The sequence below is a fragment of the Cephus cinctus genome, unplaced genomic scaffold (genome assembly GCF_000341935.2).
Source record: "Cephus cinctus unplaced genomic scaffold, Ccin1 Ccin1_scaffold0670, whole genome shotgun sequence".
In the NCBI taxonomy this organism is placed as follows: domain Eukaryota; kingdom Metazoa; phylum Arthropoda; class Insecta; order Hymenoptera; family Cephidae; genus Cephus; species Cephus cinctus.
In genome coordinates this window covers 169934-188360 of record NW_014333297.1, presented here as the reverse complement: position 1 = coordinate 188360, position 18427 = coordinate 169934, and the positions used below count along the sequence as shown (strand labels likewise).

The 18427-nt window shown below is 42.9% G+C and overlaps 2 protein-coding genes across 13 annotated transcripts in view; one reads left to right on the top strand and one right to left on the bottom strand.

Moving 5' to 3' along the window:
* Positions 1-18427, top strand: part of LOC107269540 (heterogeneous nuclear ribonucleoprotein 27C) — a 34616-nt gene that overhangs the window by 13566 nt on the left and 2623 nt on the right. For 2 of the 5 annotated variants that reach the window (XM_015743489.2, XM_015743494.2), the window contains one exon: positions 14059-15938. The exons of 1 other annotated variant lie outside the window; for it this stretch is intronic. In XM_015743489.2, the coding sequence (XP_015598975.1) occupies positions 14059-14207 (149 nt within the window). In that variant the 3' untranslated portion in view covers positions 14208-15938. Of the gene's footprint in view, positions 1-13164; positions 13788-14058; positions 15939-18427 lie in introns of those variants that run through there. 2 more of the 5 variants (XM_015743491.2, XM_015743490.2) reach the window with 2 other exon arrangements.
* Positions 16091-18427, bottom strand: part of LOC107269539 (ankyrin repeat and death domain-containing protein 1A) — a 6373-nt gene continuing 4036 nt past the window's right edge. For 2 of the 8 annotated variants that reach the window (XM_025086846.1, XM_025086851.1), the window contains 7 exons: positions 18244-18342; positions 18038-18136; positions 17798-17896; positions 17518-17709; positions 17207-17441; positions 16880-17020; positions 16091-16770 (listed from right to left, as the gene is read on the bottom strand). In XM_025086846.1, coding sequence (XP_024942614.1) covers positions 16685-16770; positions 16880-17020; positions 17207-17441; positions 17518-17709; positions 17798-17896; positions 18038-18136; positions 18244-18342 — 951 coding nt within the window. In that variant the 3' untranslated portion in view covers positions 16091-16684. Of the gene's footprint in view, positions 16771-16879; positions 17031-17206; positions 17442-17517; positions 17710-17797; positions 17897-18037; positions 18137-18243; positions 18343-18427 lie in introns of those variants that run through there. The other 6 variants (XM_025086847.1, XM_015743484.2, XM_015743485.2 and 3 more) reach the window with 6 other exon arrangements.

Genomic DNA, 18427 nt, shown 5'->3' with positions numbered 1-18427 from the left:
ACACACACACACAGAGAGAGAGAGAGAGAGAGAGAGAGAGAGAGAAGGAGAAGAACACCGCAGAGAGACACTCGTTGTTGATTATTACAAGTAATAAATAAAGTAATAGGAAAAAAAAGAAGAAGAAGAAAAAGAAGTTTATAGGAAAGTTTAACTAGAAGTACGAGTTATAATGGGTTTAAAGAAGACGGAGGGAGGCGAGGCTTCTTTTTATCAAAGGCTGTCTAATTCTTATCTTATTCTTACCTGTGTAAAGTTAATAACGTGTTTATAGGATACAAAAGGGGAGACTGCGCGCGACCATTGAGGGAACCACTATAATAGGCGCTACTACTTGTACGATTACTACGTTAATTAATTATTATCCTTACGTTATTATCGTCGATACTTGTAATATGTTCGATTTAACCTCCCCCGTATAAATTGCGTACTCTGCGCCTCAAACGCACTCTCGTCGCGTTTCCGTCGCTGGAAACAGGTGTGGATGCACCCTGAGGAATTTGGCTCTTTCGCGCTTACTTGAGGATCGTTCCAGGATCTTTTGACCGATCGGTTTGGATGCGAAATTTCTTGACACCCGGTAGCCAAGAGGCACATAGGCGTAAACACCCACATTTTACACGACACAGATTTACAGGGAAAATCGGACACATTGACTGACGCATCGTGAACTCGTTGTACATAGAAAATTTGTCCCGTCTAATATTATTACCTTTACTGCGTTTATTAAATAAATATTGTAGAAACAAAAGGAGGCGGGATGTGCCGGAGGGGCCAAACGGCTATAAAATCAGGGAATTAATAGGATTTAGGTCGAAAGGAAAGAGAAACACAGTCCGAAGGAGGAAACGGGTTTTTTTTGTTTTTTTTTTGGGGGGGGGGGGAACGGAGAAGCGATGAAAAGTGCCAGTGGAAACGAGGAGAATGAAAAATATGTACTATTTAGAGATCGCGTAATTAATTAACGATTATTGACTCGGTATATAAATAATATATTTATATTTAATGCAATATTATTAGTATGGTTAAACAGAGAGACAAAACGACTTATTAAAAATAAAAATAGGATAGCTCATTATTATTAAGGGAGAGAGGGCCTGTGGAGAGACATCTTCCTAGAATTAGAGGTTAACTTGTTTCCATCGTCACTTTTCTTCGGCTTCTTCTTCCTCTTCTCTTTCTCCATCTTCGTCTTCATTTTTCGTTTCCCCTTCTCTTACTTGCCGTCGCTTCTTCCCGTGGCCTCTGTTCTTTTTCCCCTCTTCCCCCCTTCCCCTCTTCCCCTTTTTACCCGTGCATTTCAAACCCGGGGAATTCGCGCGACGTTTTCTCTCGTTCGTTCCCACGTTGTTCTTTCTTCGTTGACTAATCGTTAAATAGTAAATCAAGAGAGGGAGACTCAAAGGAGTCTATCGAATTGCGAATTAATAGGGATTTAAGCTCTAAGGCTAAGCTAAAGAGGGTAAAACGCGCGCGTGATATTGAGGCTCTATAAAAGTTAATAAAAAGAATCAATGATAATTGCCGATAATTAAATAGACAATGTTTAAAGGAAAATAAAAGAGAGAGAGAGAGAGAGAGAGAGAGAGAAAAGAAACCTACTAAAATGCCAGCTAGATTGTTCGTCGTGATTTTTTTAAACTTAATTAGTTGATACATGGATAATTACATTAAACGTACATATATTAGGTCTCTTAAGGGAGCGAGAGCGTGAGAGATTGCGAGAGCGAGAGATAATTTACAATAATTGTATTTAAATGTTTAATATATGTATGTAATTCCGGGGACGTGCGTTACGTTTTTGCCTTTGCGTTTACGCACGTGCTAATACCCGCCCAACTTGAAGACTGGTATAGAAACTAAACAACTACGTTTTAACGAATATTTACCACTACTACTGCTACTGCTACTGTTACTACTACTACTACTACTACTACTACTATTTTGTATTTAATGACAGTACCGCGTGTACGCCTACAAAAGCCGTTTTTATTGATAGACGCGAATCTTTCGTCGCCACCTCTTTACGCTAGTATATTTAATACTATTTACTATTATTAACTATTACCGTTAAAAACACCGTTAACTGTTACCGTTTAATTGATAACGTCAAAATGTCACGTGGACACTTGCTACTCGTATTTTTTTTTCTTTTTTAATTAGTCCCTCCTCAACATTCGACGGCACAGTCGCCACGAATTACAGTATAAACATTTATATATATATATATATATTACTACTTAGATTCGCGCATGTAAATTTGTATCCTTTTCAATTTTTTACGTCGGCCTTTTATTTCCTCGCGAGATGAAAAGCTCTCTGGCAGTCCTTTTCCTCTTGTTCACAACGACCAGCGATAAGCGTTGCAGCTCCATAAATAACTTAAGCGAATTACACAAAGCGCGGATAAATATTAACAGTCGGATTAATTGGGGACAGTGGATAAATTTGAAATAGTCGACCAATAAAGAAACAAAGTGAATAATCGAGTTAATTGTCACCGGATCACTGCCAGGACCGACGACTTCACGTCGGTCCTTGTGTATTGTTTCCCTCTTGCATTTATATCCCGATATCTATTTCCCTCTTTTCTTCCATCCCCCTTCTGTTTCTTTCCTCCTGACTCGCCTTTCTTCTCTCGCGAGTCACGAGCTAACGGTTGATTCTAAATCAGGCAAACGGTACGAGGACTACAAGTGGGTCCTCGCCTTGCGCGGAGAAAGGACCAGCCGAGTTAAAGTAATCCGACTATCGGAAGTGGAGCGCAGGCAGGAAACTGTCGAAAGTCTTTCTCTTTGTTCTCCACGTTAGAGGCGTAGATGAGCCTTTACGCTCGGTGGGATTCTAAATTACGTTTATCTCGAACAGGCGGTGACGCTCGCGGGTTCCTTGGAGGCTGAAAAATAATAGGGATATTTTTTATTTACACGCAGGACACTAATAACACACAGGACACGCGGAATACGTAGGTGATAGTTTAGGTGAAAATTTGGGCGGGGGTGAAAATCGCAATCGAGCGTGCGGCGCGAAAATTCAAAACGCAGCTGCCGTGCGGAAGAGGTTCGCGCGTGAAAGAAAGGTCGGAAATTTTATAAGGACGTCTTTCAGGACTCTCGCTCGTCCAGCGTTGTCCTTTTTTTTCTTTTTAAACTGCCGACTGTCCGCCTGCCGCGAGGCAGACGCAAACGCGTATTAATTTGTCACTTTTGTTCTTCCGCCGTGAACGTAGGAATTTTGGTGTCGCGCGCGAGAGCACTCTCTGCGCCCGTACAGTCGAACGGGGATCGATCGATTGACTTTTTATCAGGTTTTAGTGAGAGATAAGGTTATGAACGTTACGTCGATAAAGATAATAAAGATAATAAAGAAAATTATTACATGTAATAAATGAACTGTATACTTGTAACTTTTAGCTTCGTATCGGTAAGGTCGAGGGCACCCCCCGCGGCTCGGTCGTGAGTCGAGCGGAAAAATAACGAAGGAGAATTATTGGAAATAGAAAAAAAAAAACATGGTCAGCGCACTGGGACGCTTTTGAATTGCCGCCAATTAATACACGCCGGACCGGTAGAAGCACCGTGTTGTTTCCGAGAGGTCCTTTTGCGTTTTCCTTACTTTTCTTTTTTTCAACTAATTTCTCCGAAAACAAGCGCCATCTACATGACTTTATCCATCTCTCTCGAGCTTCCCGAGGCAATCGCAGCGCATCTAGAGAAAGTCTAAGGATAGAATTTAGTGAAGATAAAAAGTACACAAGGCGTAAACCGCGTGCACGTATTCACGCACGATTACTAATGATAATGTACACAAGCACACGCTCGCACACACACACACACAAACACACTGGCCAGGACACGCAGGACCTTTACGCTCGCTCGATGGCCGTCCACCGAATTTTTCCCAGCTCGCCGGAAAAGTCGAGACGAAAAAGAAAAACGAAAAAAAAAAAAAAAACAATAAAAGAAAAAGGAAAATGAAAAAAAAGGAGGAATCCAAGTGATGTAGCCCGACTATATAACTTGGCACGACCTTTGACCCCTCCCGATGATTTCTCAGACCTGCGCGGCACGTGTCTTGGCTTCAGCCTTCGGGCATCTTCCACAGTCCGTAACAAAATCGATGGGGAAAAAAAGCAATACAAGAGAGAAAATGATGAGAGCACAGTCGAACGCAGATGAATCTCTCTTGTTTATCCAGCCCTGAAAATCTGAGGGGAGGGTCAGAGGTCGGGCCGAGTTGGAAGCTCCAGGCCAAAGCGCATTATCTCTGTCCAAGAAAGCAAAGGTGGAATTAAGCCCGAATAAGCAAGAGGAAAGGATGAAAAGGGGATAGATGAGGAGGGTGGAGGGTGGAGGGTGGAGGGGAGGGCACGTGACGTTTAAGGACGATGGGAAAGCAGAAGCGACAGTTCACGTCTGTAGGATTAATGAAAAGGACGTGCGTGCCGAATTGGATTTATTGGAAATTAACGAATGTGGCAGTTGTGCTTTATGAGCTTTTCTTTTTCTGGCAAGTAACGACACCTAGAACGGACCTTAGGGCGAAACACGTTAGATTGACTTTGTATCACTGATAATAACGGTAATGGATAAACGAGGATCACTCGTGGAATAATGAGTTAACGTTACACACTCTTCTACTCTCTCTACCATATATGTATACCGTCTCTGATGGCGCGTGTATATACATACATACTTATATGTACTATTACGTCAATAGTTTTCATTTTCCTTTTTCACTCAATTATTCTACCTCTTGGTTGTCGCGTGGAATTTTCGTCGGGCGATACTTGTCGTTCACTCGAATGATAGGCAGGCAGAGAGCGAGAGAGAGAGAGAGAGAGACTCCACGTGGTTTTATTCTCTTGGGAAAGTGAATCAGATGGCTGTCCTTATAACATCAGGATACTAATGACGCGTGGAAATTGAAATCGATATTGGAAATAAAAATCATCTTGAGATGCTGTGAAAATTGTCGGAAAATAAGGAAAAAAAGAAAACGGAGCGCTGAAATGCATTGGCTTGCGTTGCTTCATGTTCGGATGTATTCGGGTTATAATTTCGCTGAGAGTGAGTAATCGATATTGGAAATAAAAATCATCTTGAGATGCTGTGAAAATTGTCGGAAAATAAGGAAAAAAAGAAAACGGAGCGCTGAAATGCATTGGCTTGCGTTGCTTCATGTTCGGATGTATTCGGGTTATAATTTCGCTGAGAGAGAGAGAGAGAGAGAGAGAGAGAGAGAGAGAGAGAGAACGAGAACGCGCGTGAAGAATGTAAGAGAGAAAGAGTGTCCGTGACGTAGAAATGATTTTCAAAATAAAAAGATCTATATGGATCACTGTTATACAGAATTTTATCGACCGTTTCGCCGATCGTTTGTCTTCGATTGATATTGGTCAATCAAATAATTAATTAGCTGCAGTTGGAACTATATATGTGTGTGTATATATATATATATATATATGTACTGACTATTTGTCCCTGGCGTTAATGACTTTTTATGTGGTGAGCGTAGCAATGATGGTAAATGAAAGGCAAGCACTACACAATATATGAAACTATACTACTACTTATGCTACTATACTTGCTACCTACTATACTTCTGTACTATGACTATTGCTATTATTACTTACTACTACTGTTTACTACACTACTATTATTCACTGGTACACTCCGCTAGATCCGACGAAATTCTTTCTATAAACGGAGAACACGCGAACGGAAAGGCGACGGTTCGAACGAACCTTTTCATCCTGTTCCGAAGTTCCCTGGTTTATCGGTTTTTCCCCACTTCTTTCTCCTTCCCGTCTTTCAATTTTCTCTCAACGTTTACATTCGTCTTCGGCCGATAGAGAATCATGTTATCGTCATATTTACCCTCAGTTTCTTCCCGTACGATTTTTTTTTTTTTTTTTTTTTTTTTTTTTTTTTTTTTTTTTTTTTTTTTTTTTTTTTTTTTTTTTTTTTTTTTTTTTACGTTGGACTCGAATCCACGTAAGAGATCCCGGAAAATCATAACGTCAGAGAAAGTGCGTGAGTGCGAGGGAGAGAGAGTATGAGAGAGCCAGGAGGCATCCTGGAGCGAATTCCAAGAAAAGTCCCAGAGATTCTCTTGGGAAGTCGATGGCTATACTTTATGGAACGTCCTATAAAGTCCTGAGACTTTTCGAGCACGACCCCAACTATCCTCTAATGACAACTTTTTCCTTTCTCGTTTTCTGTCGCGAATATCGAGAGATTCTCAAGAAAAGAAAAAAAAAAGAAAAAAAGAACGAGCCACCGTCGGGCAAGCCATTTGGAAAATGCGAATGATAGTTTTTCACGGGTTTCCTTCTCTCCGAATTTCTCTTAGAGTTTTTCTTCGTTCAGTGTAAACACGGATCATTATACCTCAGGCGGCGGAATCATCGTCGTCGGCACTCGAGCGATCGCGTTTTCAATTTTTGTCTTTTTACTTGAGAACGAATCGAGACGAGCTAATTAAATAAATATATAGCGAGACAAGCGTTTGGACTTAAAGATTCTTAGCTGTTCCGTAAAGAAAAAAAAAAATAAAATAAAGAAAAATAAAGGCAGTCAGTATCTCTAGCCAATTATTCTACTGGATTAATCAATACTGTTACTATTCAGATGCTGCGATAATATATTAATTATACATTATACATTAGCATGTATGTATACACGTATGTAACAACTAGGCGAGAGAAACAGACAGATTATACTTTACGGTTTACACTTTATCTAGGGTATATCGAGAAAAAATAAATAAAGAAATCAGCAAACACAAATACATATGAGAAATGGGGGGCAGGAGAGAGAAGACACTACAGGACGCGATACGTGACACGTGACGCGTCACGCCGATTACACGCGATAGGTCGATCGTCGATCGGAGTGACGACGTTCCTTGATAACGAAGACTCCCAACGATAAAGGGGATAATTATAATTGGCAGTGGACCCATCGAGTCCGAAAATGTCTTTTTGCTCAGTAATCGATTATCGTAACTACTTTAGCTGTTTTAGCCAGTCTGAAAGCCGCGAAGCCGCGTTCTCGAGTAAGTCAGTATCTAAGTCAGTCGGGACCCGAAAAAGCCAACATTTTAATTAATCTCTAGCTAGCTAATTGTGATGTCGAAATGACATCTGGATTTTAATTATCCAAGCCTTAATTACTTCAGAAGGGGGGAGAGTGCGTGCGTGCGTGTGCGTGTGCGTGTGCGTGTGTGAATGTGGGAAGGGTTGGGTGCGATTTCGCGCGACCGTCTTGAAAAACCTTTTGAGTAAATTTGGCAAAAAAACTGGAAGCCAGAATGGAGCGTGAGAGTATAGTTAAAAGAGAAAATAAATAAAAATAAAAATAATGTAATGGGAGAGGAAACCACAAACGAGCCTTAATCGATAAATTCAACTCGCAAGAGTATTATAAGAGTTATTTAATGGTTAATTAAATAGAGATGCGAGGTCAGGCCAGATAGGAGTTTTGGGATCTTAACGGGAAACCTATTACTAGGCTTACGCACTTTAACGAGACTCGTCTACGGATGTTGACTAATGGATTAGACTTTAATAGGCGGCAGAGATAATGGAATTTAATGGAAATTTGCTTTTGCTTTTGGATCTCTCTGTATTCTATATCGAATATATCGGGTTGCCCTCGAATCGAGCGACCATCGATTATCGTTGAAGAAAAGTACGACTAATGACAAATTAAGTCTTTGATCGCTGTTGTATCCAAATTATATCGATATGTATGTATAAGTATATATGTATATATGTCCCTGTACACGCACCGCACGTCCAATGGGCGAACAGGCACGTTGAACCTTCTGGATAATCGCGAATCGCGTTTGATAGTAAATTCGATTGTCCTTTCCTCCGGGACGTGCGGCGCGTAGGCCGATATCTTGGATAAGCTAACTTTAAGTTGGTTAACGCATTTAAATCAATCATAGAAGCCACAGAGTCCCGGGTAAATATGACTATAATATATACATACCATATATCGTATATACGATATACCTAAAATAATTGCATCACTCTTTTTAGTAATTGCGCGCATTCTGTAAATGGGATATATCGCATATTTCCCTGTCTTTGCTACCCTCCTCAGCATCCCTGCTCAATTGTTTCAATTGCCACCCTCCAGCACGGTTACCTTACCACCACCAACAGCAGCATCCCTTCTCTGTACCACGAGTACCGCCGAAGCACCATCTCCTTCTGTGGATTTTACGTTGCTCCGAGTAGGCTTATCATTTTGGTCAACGGGAAATTAAAGAAAATCGTGACAGGTAACCTTTGAACTTTGTGCCCACCCCTCGGATGCCTCTCATCCATCATTCGCGAATAATGAACTCGAGCGACTCGAGATATTCGCGGAGCACAACTGTCCCGGACTCTAATCGGAGGAGCTTCCACGTTCTCTGGCTTCTCTTCGCGCGTCGTCACGCCGGTTTTTGGAAATGCGCCGCCGGCTCTCTGGGCTGCTTAGACACTTACGAGGGAGAATTCCAAGATTTATCATTCGTCGAACTTACTGCTACAACTGGTCACTACTTCTGGCACTACTGCTACTACTCTATTACTACTATTACTACTATTACTACTATTACTATTTTTACTGTTATTATCTACTACTGCTATTACTGTACTCTTACTATCTTACTGTCTACTATTGTTACTAGTACTCTGCTAGCGTACGATACCGTTCTCAGTGGGATTTCTTTTATCGTACAATGGGAGGGACAAATACATATGTGTGTATATATATATATATACGTGTATAGTCCTTAATCAAAGAAGCAAAGGACAGACAGTTATTATCTTATACACTTTGCACATCCAATACAGTAAAATCGTCAAGATAGAAATTTGTACGTGCTATTTCGGGGTTAGGGGAATTAGGGGATTGGGTGGAGGGGGAGCCTAGCTCGAGATTTCGGCAAGATGGCAAACATTTATCTTGTCCGATAGAAGGTATAGCAAAACATTAGAAGAGAGAAAAAGTATGCGCGGAGAGGCTGCATGATTTCGGAGAGTGAGAGAGTGCGTATTTCTAAGCGAGAAAGAGAGAGAGAGAGAGAGAGAGAGAGAGAGAAAGAGAGAGAATCTGTGAGAAAACGAGGGCGAGAAAGAAAGAGCGATACGACGTTAATAGATTAATCGACTAATTACTGATTAACAAAATAAGTTGTGTACAAATGTATTATAAATTGATTATCTGAGAAAGTATCCTAAACGAGCGCAGAGTAGGGGAAGTTGGGGAGCGGGAGGGAGGGGGGTGGATAAGAGAGAAAATCGTTTTTATCACTTAACTCGTTTTTAATTGTCGCGAAACACAGTATATAAACGTAATTTCTTATAGCCAATAGGCGTACGTGTGAAATAGGATCGGTTTACTGAGGATATATTACAAAACGATATCACGTTGACTGTTATTCATTAATGAATCGATTATTGACTAATTATATTAATTAATAACTCGGAATAAGGCAGATCTTAGTAAGTGGATTTCTTACGGGCGCGAAGGACGTCGGACAAATCGGCCCGGCGAGAGCGTCGAGGGGCGGTAGAATATTTTTAAACGAAGACAAAACAAAATGCCAACTATTGTGTTCCCAAGAAAAAGAAAAAAAGAGAGAGAGAGAGAGAGAGAGAGAAAACGAGAATCGTAATTATTGCGTAAATCTTGTAATAACGAAGGATTACGAAAACAAAGTATCTAAGTCGTTGATTAGTCGTTGATAATTAATTTCCTGCAAGATCGCGAGAGCATGTGAAGAATGTCGGAGCGAATGCGAATGCTTTTGACTGTGAGGGTACGTGTGAATGAGAGCGAGAGAGAGAGAGAGAGAGATCGAGAACAATAGATTAAATTAGGAAGAAGCGCGCAGCCGGGCGAATCGCAAATTGCGAAGTCAAAGGAAATGAAAATGGCGTCGAGCCAGAAGCCACCAGCATCAGCATCACTAGTTAAACACGTCACACTGACACACAGCCACCCACCAGGGGCACCCAGGCACGAGCGGAAGAATAGCGAACTAGTAGGAGGGGGGATGGATAGGGGAGAAGGAAGCGACAAACTCAGGCGCGTCACTTTCAGGATTTTAAGGTTCGCGCGTAAGGATATAGGTAATAATAATAATATGGACGATCCAGGGAAGTCTCGATAGGTTGAGAAACAAAGTATAGGGAATAGACGTTTAACATTAATGAAGTATAGCTATGTCCTTAGTGTTTACAATTACGTGTGACGACGACGCGTGCCCGCGGCCTTTTCCAAAAACTACGACTAAGAGACCAGCAGCAGGACTCATTTCTTATTAGCCTGGCTAATCGCTCTAAGGACTAGGACCTAGGAGGAACGTTACGACGCACAGAGGGTCTCTCGATTCTCTTAGGGAGAATTAGAGAGCGAGAGCGGATGCAGGAAATATGACGATGTTTGCCTAATTTTAGGAATCTTTCAAAGGTCGGCGTGTTCCGTGGTTTTTTTTTTTTTTTTTCATTATTTTTTCATCTTTTCCTAAGCTAGATCTTTAATCGGCTGGGAGAAGAAGGGGGTTTCGCGAGAATTTGCCAAAATTCCATAAATTAGAAATTGAGCGGGGCGGGTGGGGGGAGAGTCTGTGAGAGATATCTGTGACCCTTGGCCCCTCCACCCTGATACCATGTATATTACCCCATCCCGAGATTACATCGAGAAGGAATCAAAAATTGGTCCTATAAATTAGATCGAGTCGTGATTCTTCTGTCACTGACAGAGAACAAGAGAAATCACGAGGGATGGAGATTTTTCGATTTTCTTGTAAATTTTTTTTCATTTTTTATTTTCATTAAATTCCTTTTCGTCTCTCGTTACTCTTTTATCAAATTTTGCCTCTCGGCTCGGAACGAGAAAAGAAATGACGAGTCCCTCGGGATCTTCCTTCTCCTTCCAATTTCTGATAAATCTTTATGTAATTCCTCGTGACCCCTCGCGATTCCTCCAGATTGACCTATCACGCTTCCTCACGAACAGCAGCCACAATTTCCCGACGACACTGCAAAAACAGTACTACTACTACTACTACTACTACTACTACTACTACTACTACTACCACTACTATTACTACTACTACTACTACAACTACATTACTACTACTACTATTATTATTATTATTGCTATTATTAAACAAAAAATATATATTATATATATTAATATACTTAACGGTGTTTCTAGTGGATTAATTAATTGATACTTGATATAAGATATAATAATATTATGAGTAATGAATAATAATAATGATTAATAATTAATAATAATTAATAACGATGGTAATGATTATATAATTATATTAACGATACGACGACGATGATTAGTTGGTATATGCTGATGATTATTACGACGATTATGATGATATACGATATATAATGATATATATAATAATATAGAGAAAAGTGGATCATTATTCGTAAAGTATACACTATATACACAAAGACACACATAGACACACTGGTATAGATTATGAGGATGAATTAAATAGAATGACAAAAAAAAAGATCATATGGATTAAAATGGAAAACTGCGCAGCCTCTTTTGTCTCTGTCGAAAGAAGAAAAAAAAAATGCTGAAAAACCTAAAAAAAAAGGACTTTCTATCTCCCAGGCCTCTGTTTCTTTCAACGTGGACCGTTATCGTTAATTCCTTGCGCATCCCGATCAACTAAAAAGACTTAAAACACTGCACATGTATATGAATATATATATAATATATATGAATACATAGATATGTATATTTATCCTGAAATCAATGGCTTTTCTCACACGTGGACGAATATAACAAAATTCATTCCATGAAATTTCCGTTTCCGGTCGCAAAGAGTGCGCGAGAATGCGTGGGTGTGTATAGGTATACGTATACACATACGTATACGTACGTATATACGTACAAACGGGCGAGCGATTCAGAGGATCAGAATGATCGCGGGAGGAGGATTGGTCTTTAGGGGGGTTTTGGATTGTTTTGGAAAAATTACAAAAATTAAAAAAAAAATTAAACCTCAGTGCCAACGGTCGATCCGGTGTTTGAATTCCGGACGCGGATCCATCCAATGGCTTTGTTGTCTCTGCTACGAAACTGATCTTGCTTTTTTTTTATTTCCACCTGTCTGGTACTGCCGCGCCGTACGGTTACGGTTGCGTCACGTTAGCCTGACTGTACGATAGGACGGGCGAGTTCATTGATAGGCACATATTGATTTCTGGTACGAGAGAGAGAGAGAGTGCGTCCTGCGCGAATATTCTTCTCGAATTTCATTTTTGAGTTTTAATCAAAATGTCCATCGGCATCAGCCACCATCTCTCTCACGTGTCCCCATAGCCAACTTAGAACTACTTCGATGCGTATATTTTTGTTCAATACTTTTTTTCCTTTATTATTTTAATATTTTTTTTTTATTTTGTAAAATATATATACATGTGTATCCCCGGGCTTGGCACGCGTTGCGTCCATCTCGATGTCTACGAGCCATTACGAGGTGGTCCACACTTTCGAATTTCGCGCCGTTGTTTCCTTGACAATCATCACGTTATTCCTGACGCACACGAGAGCCACGTTAGCGTATTTCAATTATACTCGAGCGATTGGTGCAGTGTTTTATGCGCGTCCCTCCGATCATTGCGATCGACGAGTCGCCGTCTTCGATCTGAGAGCGTCGAGCACTTTTCTTTCTCTTTTTCTTTATTTCTCTTTAATAATTTTCCTGCTCTCTCGGCTGGCCAATTGCCGTTGTGCTCCTTGTCTCGGATTTGAGATGGGCGACTCAGCGTAGCGTGTCCGGTGGCGTCTTAGGGGCGGAGCGGTTTCTAATAAATTTTAGTTTTAATCATTATTTACTAATCGATAAGTTAATTGTAGTAGCTAGCGATAATTGTAGTATACCTAATGACTGCCACGCTTCCGAGACGCTTGGATATCTCCAGCATCCTCTAGGTTAAGCTTTCTAATCATAGTGTACTTTTCTTTTTATCATGTTAGACTTAGGCCTCTAAGCATTCCTAAGTAACTCTACCGTAGTGACCTTCGTTCCCATTGTCCCCGTTATCCCCGTTATCCCCGTTATCCCGCGAGTGTCTCCCGAATCACTTTAATCAGCTGTCCTGTCTCTATATTCTTTCAGCAGAGTCCTCTCCGATCCCAAAATTCAAAACTGGCGGGACAGGCAGCCCGACTTTCATCCCCAATGGCGATGCCGCACCTGGTCCCCAACGATTCTCCCTGACCCAACACTCCAACTACCATCCCTACAGACGTTAAGGGTTTCTCAAGAGAGTGGCGGGGTTAAAAAGTGCGCGAGAGACCGTGTCAAAGTGCGAAAGGCTGATCGGGAGAATGGGAGGAAGGATGGCGATGGTGATGATCGTGATGATCGTGATGGTGATGTGACGACTGACGCGCGAGCCATCGCGGAATTGGGAAATTAGGAGAGAACAAAAGTTATCCTCAAAAATCCTGCGCCCCGAATATCCCGACTCCCCGACAAACATCCGATCCCTCTGTGACCACGCTCTCGCACTCCGAAGCACGAGTTTGCTTTCTATGCGATTTACATTTAAAGAAATTTGTCATTTTATAGACTCTTAAGAGGATCACTAAAATTTAAGCTAGTCGACTAATGAGGATCGGCTTAATTAAGATTAACTAAGAGAATGATAATTAGCTGTAAAGAACGAGTTCGACCGTTAGCTGTACGATTCCTCGTTCACGAAAAGATTGTAACAAGTGTTTTTCATCCTTTTTTTTTTGTTTTCACAATTATTCGCAACTTTTTGTTCTGATGATTCTCAGTTGGTCTCTGTTATCGAGAGTGTGACATTCGCAACCTACTAGGTCACTTACGTCACTTACGTCACTTACCTTATCCCACTGGCTGCCTGGATCGAATCTACATGAAACAAGTCCAAGTCGAAGAGCACAAAATCCAAGACCCAAATCCAGACTCCAGCCTCGCCGCTTCCTGGCACACAGACACACGCACACAGTACTACGTTCTTTTGTTATGCGATTCTAACAGGCACCGGATACGGATCGTCGTCTTCGTCCACCCTCGCGAGCGTTCCCGCTGCCCCAGGAACCAACGACAACTACACCGGGGGTGGGCCCCAAAGGGGTTACTCGGGCTCCTCGTCAAGCTCCAACAATTACCATCCGTACCGTCGCTAAGGGATCGTGCTTTCCACACCCCCAGCCCCCCTCACCTCCCTCCTCCCCCCTCCTGTTTCCCTGCAGGGATCTGTGTCCGTTACGTCCCGCTCTCCGCTAATCACGAATAGAGACGCAAGTGGTATATCGCCAGAGCACATACGTGACGCATTTGTCCACGTACGCGATTCTACGTATCTCGACCAACTGCTGCACGTCATCGGATCCCGGAGGAAGAGAATTCTCCGATAGAAAAGAAACCTCCCTGCGAAGGAGTCTTTTCTTCCACGTCCACGTCCCGACCGTCGGGACGCCGCCGAGAATTATTCCAGCAAACAACTTGCGCACCTGCTGTTTCTTTCATATCCACGTGGCCCTATTTTGTATCCCTTCACCCCTTTCGTTCCCCTCCCCTCTCTTGCCCCCCTTGTCCCCCTTGTCCCCTCCCGCCCACCGATCTTTCCGGCGAAACAGGACCAATTTTCATGTAGCCTCCGGAAGCGAGGGGCTACGAGATAAGACAAGAGACCCCCTTCAATAAGTGTACAAAGAATTCGGCCGCGCCCGTGGCACGTCCCAAACGGGACATGTCCGGGACGTGGGAAACCACCGTGCTTTTCCACTAGAAATATGCGTTCCCGGTTGCAGGCGATACCTACGCAATCTCTTCCTCCGTTTCGTCCATCACTTCCCTTTATCTATTTCTTCTCTTTTCTCTTCCCCCTTCCTCACTCTTCTTGGAGCATGCGAAAGCGGAACATTCGTGCGATTAATTTTACTGTACATACGAATTATCTCCGAGTAACTGATCAGCTGATGGGAACGTTCCAGGCTGACCGTCCCGACGCCCCTGGCGTCCTGACACGTCCTGACGTCCATTTCCATACTTCCTCCGTGTTGTCTCACGCGAGTACCTACACACGAGCCTAATGGGCCAAACCGGCCTCAGGCGTGATTCTTTCTTAATTCGATAAGACGATAAGAGTACTATTATTATGATACGATTAAAATAATTAAAATAAGTTATCCGGTATGTCCTTTAAGCGCCGGCAATTAACGAAACGGACCTTGTTAATGATTATTTTATTAACAAGTGGCGCATTAAGGTTTAAGTGTATTTTTCGGCTCTCACGATAAAAAACCTGGTAAGCTTAACGTGTGCCGTCACGACGAGGTAAGGTATACATTAATATACATACGTAGCAACGTTAAGAGTCGACTCTAACAATAAGTAAGATTAACCTCATTTCAGAGAAATATTTTTTCCCGGCCACTTTGGACACTCTTACTTTTTTTTTTTTTTCCCCCTATCAACTTTGCCTTACGTCTCTTTGACTCGTAAGAGACTTTCGTTTTTTTTTTACGTTTCCTTCTCTTTGTCCTTCCCCTTTAACCGTTTCCCATATCAAGACGACTCACTGAGAGCCTGAATACAATGAATATCGAAATTCGAGAGAAAGAAGCTAAGAATGACTGCGCGCGCCCAACAAATAGAGAATATACGATTGCATGACTTCTTAACTAATACCATTGGTATCGTCGGCATCGTCATTACTACTGCGAATCCTACTATTACTACTGCTATCTCTATTACTACTATTCTACTACTACCACTATTATCCTACAGCTATATTATTATTATTAGTCATAATATTTTGTTATATAATCCGACGAGGAAGCAGCGAGAGGAGTGCATTATTTTATAGCTTAAAGAACCATGGAGATGAATAAATATTCACATTTTAATAGAAACGGTGCCTTAAAATTCTCTGAATCTCGACGTAATCATCTCATCCTTCCATCTTTGACATTGTCATTCACGAGTCCCGGGAGCTTCTGAACGAAGACGAGGAGAGGTGGTCCTTTGGGAGGAGGAGTTGCTCTGGTAGAGGAAGACGCTGCTGGAGTATCGAATAGCGTATTTTTATTATATCGATAAGATATGTACATTCAATGAAGGATCCGTTGAATGAGAGAAAAGGAGGCAGGGAGACACGTAGAGGAGCGACGGTGCGCAAAGGACAGACTGTATAAAAAAAAACATGGATGAAGCTTCGTTCACACCGGATTCGAGACGGAGTGACTTTCTCTCAAGGGGATCGTCGTTGCTTCCCACTTTTCGTTCTATCTCCTTATTTTGCAAACCCAATGAAAAACCTTTCGGAGGAAGCTGCTCCTGGATCCTTCTCACGCATGTCTCCGCGAAAAGGGAAATGAAGCCGTTACTGAAGCTGCCGATTCTTCACGTAGACGGAACGTCGTCCTCCAGCGTTCTCCAGCGTTCTCCAGCGTGGTAGCGCAGACTGCAAACAGTCTGGACGTTTTCGTAGCATCGTGGACGCGAACAACAAGTGGGGTAAGTAACGACAGCAGAGTTCCTTGAAGCGGATTGCCGACGGTCCAGATCCCTCCTCTTCCCTGTCTTCGCGTAGGGCAAGAAAGATCAAGTGGGATGGATGACATCTCGTGTTCCCGAAATACAGCCTCCAACTCCGGATTCACGTGATGGTGCACTTGTGACAGCGTTGCTTCGTCGATTTGGCTCTTCCTTCGCTTTCCTGGTCCAGTCTCTTGCGCATGGAGTCTGCGGAGAAGAAGCAAAGATCAAGGAGGAAGAACGAGGTTGCTCGGGGCTGGAGGGTCAAAGTCCTTGTTGGACTCTTTATTATTTACTCGAATGGTCCAATACCGACCAGCCACTGCTTTCCTGTCGATCGCCGAGAGAGCCTCGTAGAGTTCCTTGACGAGGTTCACGTCGGGATTGAGACCGGAAGCCCAGATCAGTAACATCCGGAATCCATGCTCCTTGTAACTCGAGGGACCTACGATTGTGCCTTTATCGTCCTTTTCATATGGCTGTTCCTCCTTACTTATCGAGGATCGAGATACGAAGGATACTACCTGACACCCAATCCCCTTACTGGTTACATCCCAGGGTGCCCCGATCTTCCTACCTCGATCATGGTTCAAACTCGAATTCCCTATGGAATATCTAGCATAAGCATGGACGTCGATGGTACCTGTGTACTGATGCTCAATGGCCCTGACTTGGTCGTGCGTGAATGCCCAGTGAAGAGCCAATTTCTTCCAGTCGGCCGGCGCCAGCTGTTTGTAAGCCAATCGCCAGAGCAGCGACCTGACCCTTTCCGTGAGTCCGCTGTTGTTGCTGGATACGCTGCCACCCCTCGGCTCCTCCCTCCATCTCCTCCTGGCTGGGGTAAGCTCGCGCACTTCCTTATCCGAGTTGGAATCCTCCTGAAAGGCGTTACCGACGCACGTTAAATCGCGATAATAAACGAAGGGATGAAATGTCGTTACGATTTCCTTTTACCGGGGTGGGATAATCCAGCCTTGCGGTCTTTATGATCATGTCAACGATTGCCGTGAAGCTGCCCCTTGCCGCTATGTAGAGGGGCGTGCGGCCACCCTGGAACAGACGGAGCATGAGAAAACGTTGGATCGTCTCCAGTCGGAGACGGGCACCAGAAGTCAATTTCCTGGCTCGTCTCAACTGGACTACCCACTGTAAGGTCCACAAAGTGGAAGGTTCAACGTGAGCTGGATATCAGCCATAGACTTATTGGATATTTTGGTAAGGTTACTTTTATCACCTGTTCTCGCTGCTCGATATTCGCTCCGGCCGCGAGAAGCAGTTTGCAAATATCCGTGTGTCCCATTTCCGCCGCTATGTGTATCGGAGACTGTAGTCTCTGCACATTATCCCATCATATTATCCATACATATTCCTCCTTGATTTGCCATCGTACACAGCTAGGAGTCTGTTTGTGCGTGTTTCAATGTGCGCATATGTTGTGTAGCCGAATCGAATCGCCTCGAGTTTGCAAACTTACCGCGTTTAAGCAGTTGAGGTCTGCACCCTTACTAATCAATATCTCGACGGTGTCCACTGCGTTGTTTTGGCACGCGAGGTGAAGGGCTGTGTTGCCGTTCTGCAAAAACACATGCACGGCAGAGAGCGAGAGCCCGAACGGGCGATTAGGAATTTACTACGGATATATTTAGAAAGGCCGACGATTCCGTCGAGAGTGACGTTTACCTTGCACTGCTTATCTAGGCAAGCCCCGTGTTGAATTATCGACTCGAGGATGCCTTTGCACCCTTGACTGGCGGCCACGTGAAGGGCTGTTAGTCCAGCCTTTAAACAAAGCCCCACAGCGTAGGTGGGTGAATCTCTCTCTCTCTCTCTCTCTCTCTCTCTCTCTCTCTCTCTCTCTCTCTCT